General features: G+C 48.0%; 1 protein-coding gene across 1 annotated transcript in view; it reads right to left on the bottom strand.

The window, feature by feature from the left end:
* dclk2a (doublecortin-like kinase 2a) overlaps positions 1–5,291 on the bottom strand; it is a gene marked incomplete at both ends in the record, with an annotated part of 57,268 nt that extends 51,977 nt beyond the window's left edge. The window contains one exon of the mRNA XM_080534752.1: positions 4,889–5,291. Within this exon, the coding sequence (XP_080390878.1) occupies positions 4,889–5,291 (403 nt within the window). The remainder of the gene's footprint in view (positions 1–4,888) is intronic.
* Positions 5,292–7,500: the final 2,209 nt, after the last annotated feature.

Raw genomic sequence — 7,500 nt, 5'->3', positions numbered from 1 at the left:
CTACAGCTAAAAGAGACATTTGCGAAGGCAAGGACATCTATTGAGAGTATATTCTTGAAGGTTCTTCTCTTTGAAGAGGAACAATGTCTGCTGTCCGTGGTGCTGATGGCGATGACCCTGTACCTCTGACCTTAAGGCTCTCAAAACATCTCCAACCTCTGACCACCAACTCAACCGTTCTATTCACCGAACAAAACACTAACATTCACCTCATTGTTCCTCGTCTGCTCTGAGAGACAAAGGGAAGACGAGGAAAGGAGGAGAGGGGGCTTACCAGGCTCAGAGATTCAGTCCCCTGACACCTGGCTTTATTAAGCTACCAATTAAACAAAGGCTAATTTAAACAGTCGGGCCTCAGCTGGAGGGACCCTGGTGCTCAAAATTGTCGCACCAGAATAAAAAGAGGAAGCTGTCATCAATTCAGAGGGTCTGATGGAACAGTGGGGGTCTCTCGGATGGGGGTCGGTGACAACTGCACCCTGGGGACACGGGGGGTCTCAGGTGTGACATTGTCGGCGGGGTTATAGGGACCCTCGGACCGTCAGCCACAGCTGAGACCCTCCTTAACAAGCCCCTCAGACAAACCCAGCTGTTACCATGGGGACGGTCCTCCCTGCCGGACCCTTCACCGTGTTCACTCATCTGTCACTAAGCCAATACACACACACGCACACGCACGCACGCACGCACGCACGCACGCACACACACACACACACGCACGCACGCACGCACGCACGCACGCACGCACGCACGCACGCACACACACACACACGCACACACACGCCATAGCTTGAAAATGTGCTTATAATGTCCGATATAGTCTCCCTCACTAAGCTTATGGGTACACGTGTATGGAACCCAAGGCAATGCGGGCAAGGACAGTGTTTACCCTGTCGATGGACAGATGCTGAATCAAAAATTTGCAAGCACCACAAAAAGAAAGTGTTAAAAGAAAAGGTGTGTTATTATTGTTCACATTACGTTCAACAGTTTTCACACGCTTCATATGGTGGGATAAAATCAGTACGGCGCAAAATCACTGTGTTGTAGTTCTCCGCACGCTTGTTTCAGCCTCCAATACCTGAGTGTTTTGGTCAGCTCAGCAGAGACGGTTTGGGTAGACTGATGACACAGTCATCCTGCCCAGCCGTGCTGCTGCTCACACGTGAATGGGGCTTGATTGGGTTCCTAGTACACAAAAGACCCCTGCAGCCCTCAATCAATGGAGCAGGCAGGCTGCTGGGCTGTGCAGTTTTGCAGTAACCCCCCCCCCAACACACACAGTGCAGTTTTGCAGTACCTCCCCCCCCCCCTCCCCCAACACACACACACAGACAGAGACACACACGCACACACACACAATGCAGTTTGCAGTAACCCACCCAACACACACACGCACGCACGCACACACACACACACACACACACACACACACCCGCCTCTGCCCATTTTGATGGCTGAATAAACAAAGACAAGAGGTTGATGTTTTGGCTTGCCCAGGACTCGCAGCCGGCGGGGCCAACACGCCTCTGTAACTCACCGACTGACTGACTGACTGACTGACTGACTGACTGCACTCGTTTGTCTCGCCCTTCCTCAACTGCGAGGAACACAGCTCCTCCGTCCATTCTCCTCCTCGGGAAGAAGAAAGTGGAGGACAGGGGAGGAGAGGACGCAAGGAGTGGTGTTGGGTTAGGGTTAGGCTGAGGGTTAACCTAACACTGAACCTAACCGCTGAGAAAAAGGCTTTTGTCTCCGGGACAGGCTAGCACAACAACGAACAACCCCTGACCCTTAGACATGCCCTATTTCTCCTCAACACAGTGGACGGGGGGGGGGGGGGGGGTTAATTACAAGTGACTGAGAGGGCAGAGTTTAGGGGCAGAGCCATGCCATGGTAATGAGGGGCTGCTTGTGTGGAAGCCATGGAAGTGGAACAAGTTTTGCCGTCTCGTCTTTGTTGCCCGGAGAGAGCGTGGGAGGGGAACGGAGGGAGGCGTTCCAAAATAAACTTGGCACACGCTCAAACCTCCGGGGGGATTGGCTCAAGAGCTCAAACCTGACTGCTACGCCGAGAAGCCCACGGTGGAAGTAAGCGGGAAATATATTGTGTTCTCCGTTGGGAATCACACCTACATTCTACAACTAACTACTACAAATAAAGTGATTCAGGGCCAGATTCTTCTTGTGGCCTGTCATTGTGCCAAAAACCTGAGCATCAAATGAGTTTCTGAAGCCTGGAGGGTTTCGTCCTGGTTGCTTGACAGAAAACGGGATGACTGTGGTGTCCAGGGGTGAAGGAGTGATGTGGTGGTGCAGCCGGGTCCATATTTACACCTCCTAGCGCACCACAGCAGCAGCTTTCCCCTGCCAATGTCATCCTAACCAGAAACGTTGCCAACAGCCTCTCAGCGATGGGCACTGACCTAAATCTACCCCCTTCTGTCTCTATCTCTCTCTCTCCCCCCCCCCCTCTCTCTCTCTTTCTCTCTCCCTCCCTCTCTCCGTATTCCCTCTTCGCCCTCTCTCTCTTCCTCTCTCCCTCCCTCTCTCCTTATTATCTCTCCCTCTCTTTCTCTGTCTTCTCTCTCTCTTTGTCTCTGTGTCTCCCTCCCTCCCTCTCTCTGGAGACAAGGGCAGAGGTAACGAGTGCAGCAGAGACTAAACATTTGGAGAGGAGAGGAGAGGAGAGGAGCGAGGGAGTAGGTAGAGGAGAGGAATAGAAGGCCCTCCTCCCTGGGCATGCTGTGGCCAAGCTGTAACCTCTGCTGCTGAAAAGTGGATTGCGGTGAGGTCACAGAGCAGACAGCCTATTCCAGAGCAGACAGCCGATTACAGAGTCCAACACCATGATCAACTTATTAGTGAGGCTCTGGTTGGTCGCTATGACTGGAGGCTGCGCCACAGAGAGAGGTTCAGATCCTGTACACCACTGTGCCCTCCTCTACTCCTACCACAACAACCTGACCAAGGCTGGTTCAGCCGCAACACGTCAGTCCTTAAAGAAAAATGGCATTAGGCCATGACAATAAAGAAAGTGCATGGATGACTACTCTTTAAGTGGTTCGCCCTTTTACATGGTTTCTTTTGTGTCTGTTTAAGTACCTCAGTGCTGAGACATAAGGAAGGAAGATGGTGTCTGAGTGTGTAAGTGCTACATAGTGTATAACAAAGATGGTGTATAACAATGATGGTGTGGTACTGTAATTACTACATACAACATGGTGTCATACTGTAAGTATTACATATTGTAACAAAGATGGTGTATAACAAAGATGGTGTGGCACTGTAAGTAGGGCCTACTACATACTGTATCACAAAGATGGTGTATAACAAAGATGGTGTCATACAGTAAGTACTACATGCTGTACTGTACAAAGAGGGTGAGTTCCCTGAGTTCACCTACAGCATCTCTTATAGTAGCGATTAGTGCTGTTCCAATACCAGCTTCATTTCTACATTTCATCAGAGTGGACATTTTCCATCATCCCCCCTCATCGTGTCTTCTCTAAAGCAGGGGCCAAGGTGAACATAAAATATAATGGACAGGGGGAGGGGAGAGGGAAGGGGAGAGGGAAGGGGAGAGGGGTAAGGTCGAGGGGGTAGGGGGACTTACATTTTTCATGCCCCGAGGGTGAGATCACTCTACAAGGACCGTTTTAACAGCCAACGAACCCTGCACACACACACACACACACACACACACACACACACACACACACACACACACACACACACACACACACACACACACACACACACACACACACACACACACACACACACACACACACACACACACACACACACACACACACACACACACACACACACACACACACACACACACACACACACACACACACACACACACACACACACACACACACACACACACACACACACACACACACACACACACACACACACACACACACACACACACACACACACACACACACACACACACACACACACACACACACACACACACACACACACACACACACACACACACACACACACACACACACACACACACACACACACACACACACACACACACACACACACACACACACACACACACACACACACACACACACACAGCTCCAAAAGGGATCGATGCACATTAGTGCAGCTCTGCATGGGACTCCAGTCCTAGACTCCCTGGGTTTGCCTGGGTCTCATCTGCTGTGTCAGAAAGCAGCCCTGTGCTGATAATGCAAGACAGACTACAGTATATCTACAGTATATGGTAATGGACCGCAGTGTTTTTGAATCGCTGTGTCGCTGTATGTGTGAGAGTCCATGTGTTAGAAGAACAAACAGTAACAAGAAAAACAGTAGATGTATAGGTGTGGGTGGTTTGGGTGGGAGTTGATAGAATCGACATGATGTAGATTGATGATGATAGCCTGTGTCCCCTTGTGCCGGGGGGCTATGGAGGAGGCCGTTTGTCTTACACTCTGGGGAGAACTGGGGAGGGGAGACTAGGGAGGACGTTGACCAGCAGCAAGCTGGGGAGATCTAATGACCTCCAGGAAGTGAAATGGTTTATTAAGTTGGATGCTTAAGCCTCTGGAGGCTGGGGCAAATCGAACAACGAGTGCATCAGTGAACTCAACATGCGCATGTAAAGTGTCAAATCAACTCGCTATATAAGTCGGTCCATTTAACCAAATAACTCAACTCAAAAGTGTATTTGTCATATTAGGACTATGCTGAATACAGCCGTAATGAAATGCGTAGGGCAAGCTGCCTCCTCCTCAACAGTGCAGCAACGAAGAAGTAATAATAATAAAAACGATAACATAAAGTGGCAAGCAAGTATCGATCTCTATTCATGATGTATGGCTTTCTATGACCGGGGCGTGTGTGACCTTACCCTCCACTAGATCGTCCAGGCTGGCCACCCTCTTGCCGCTTTCCACCACGTACAGACACCGGACCCCCTGGGGGAGGTGGACGTTGTCCGAGAGAGACCGGGTCAGGTCCATCAGCAGGGCGTCCAAGGACCTAAAACGGTCGTTGGAGACTGCATACACCAAACCGTTGAAGTATTTGTCCCCGTTTCGATAAAAACGCACTTTTTTCGCTTTCTTCTCCAAGCAGAGAGACTGTAGCGTGCGCGTCCGGTAGAAGCTGCAGTGCGCGCTGTGCGCCGGGCTGGGGGCCAGACCCACACCTCTGGAGCCGCCCTGGGACCCGGACCCGTTCACTCTGGACGAGCGGTGCGTCTTGTCCCGTTCTTCGAAGTGTTCCCATTCTATACTTCTGCTGAGCGACATGTTTGTTTATTGACTTTTTCTTTTCAAAATACCAAAAAAAAATCCCAAGCGGAGCACTGCTCCTTACAGTCACTGGTCCAAGAGAAGTCCTGTATATTGTCAAGCTCGTCCCCAAATAACGGACCCTAACCGGCGATACCGTATCTTCAAGGAAAGTGCACTTGTCTTGTACAGTATCTCCCCGCTCTGCTCTGGTACAGTCCAGATACAACGTTCTGCCGGTGCAATATCCAAATCCACGGTTACAATCTTACCTTGCACTAAAAGTACAACACGGACAAACTCTTTGTCACTGAAATATCAGGAGGAACAACAACAAAAAAACGATGGAAGAGTCCCACTGAAATCCACCTGAAGTCCTGAACACTAGAATGAATACCAGGTGCAGAGAGCGCCCCGTCTTAATTAAGCCGACAGTCGCGCAAACCGTTGTTTATCAATAACCACAGTCGGTTCCAAACAACGTGAAATAAACGTGTCCGGTAAAAACCTAGAAAGTTAAATACAGAGAGGGCATTGCTCCGAAAAACCACATGACATCCAAATAAATCCACAGAATCTAACAAAGCCGCATGCTTGCTCCGAAAACCGCAAGCCTCCTCGTTCGCTCACATGGTTTATCTGCCGGCCAGCCGCTCCACACTGTGTCAGAAGACTGGGTCCTGTAGTACTAGTCAACACGGAGGGGGGAGGAGGGCGCTCCTGGGTCCTAACGACACCATCCGTCTCATTGTTCAGCTACTGTAACAATGTCACATTGTCTGCAAATGAATGAATGAATGAATGAATGGTCTTTATTGTCATTAATATAGTACAGGTACCATACAACGACATTTGGGAGGGGGGGGGGGGCTCCCCTGGTGCTAGGAAAAAAATGTCAATTTTAAAGAATGACGTTTATTATTGTTGTTAGCTATTTATTTCAATTATTCACTATCTGACATCATGACGACAGACGGTGTCTTTCCAAAGTGATTGACTATTCTCACCCTGATTGGCATAACAGCAGGTGCATCTTATAAGACCGTTATAATGCATTATGTCTACTGTTTGCATCATCAGAATCAAACTGAAATAGGGCCCCCAGACATGTTGTTCAGGGTTGATGTGGTTTGGCAGCTATGATAATGACTATACTACAATGTACAGTACGGTAAGCACAATGCCTACCCTAACTCTCACTGACGTTTGTACCAAGGTTTTGGGACAACGGACAATGAAATGGTCAATCTAACTGACTAGCCATTGAGTATGTGATTGTGACCTCAGATCTATGTAATTGTGCTATCTTATGCTATTGTTTTTATTATTATAAAACAGGGCTCAGGAGGTTCAACACCTGGCGGGGTGGTGTGCCGCCAACAACGAAGCCTTCAACACCAAGAAGACCAAGGAACTCATTGTGGAAAACCAAAGACAATGGGAACACAACTCCATGTGGAGTTTATGTTTATGTTTATTATTAGGATCCCCATTAGCTGCCACCATGGTGACAGCTAGTCTTCCTGGGGTCCACACAAATAACAATACAAATTAAATCAATAACAACACAAATACAAACAAATGATTACAAAGAACAGACAACAGAGTGTAATTAAAAGAAAATGAAAAGAAAATGGGGAAAAAAGAACTAAAACTAAACTAAAGTCAAACTAACCTAAACTCAACTAAAACTAAAAACAAACATTTACATTTACATACACCTTTAATATACATTAGGGAATGTCCATTTCTCTATTTGCCAAGTGTTGTTTTACTAAGATTTTGAAAAGGATTTTATTCTCCTGTGTAACATGTCTGGGAAGAGAGTTCCATTCCTGCATACCTCGGAACATGACAGTTCGTTTCATTGCATTCGACCTCACTTTTGGAAGTGTAAAACCTCGTGCAGAAGCATGTCTGGTTGAGTAGTCATGTCTGTCGAGACTTATGGATAAATTATTATACAGAATTGAAGGAGTCTTTGTAACAAGAATATTCCTGGTAAATACAAGGAGTGAATAGATTAACCTATTTTTCACAAGTAACCAATTTAAACAATTGTGCATCGCTGCGACATTACTTCTGTACTCACAACGAAGCGCTATACGTGCTGGAGTGTGTTTCCAGCTTCAAGTTACTGGGTGTCCACATCTCTCTTGGACCCTCAACTCCTCCACCATGGTCAAAAAGGCGCAGCAGTGTCTATACTTCCTGAGGAGACAGAAAA

This window comes from Nansenia antarctica (assembly GCF_963989245.1).
Source record: "Nansenia antarctica genome assembly, chromosome: 6".
Lineage (NCBI taxonomy): Eukaryota > Metazoa > Chordata > Actinopteri > Argentiniformes > Microstomatidae > Nansenia > Nansenia antarctica.
This window is presented reverse-complemented; position numbering and strand designations above follow the sequence as displayed.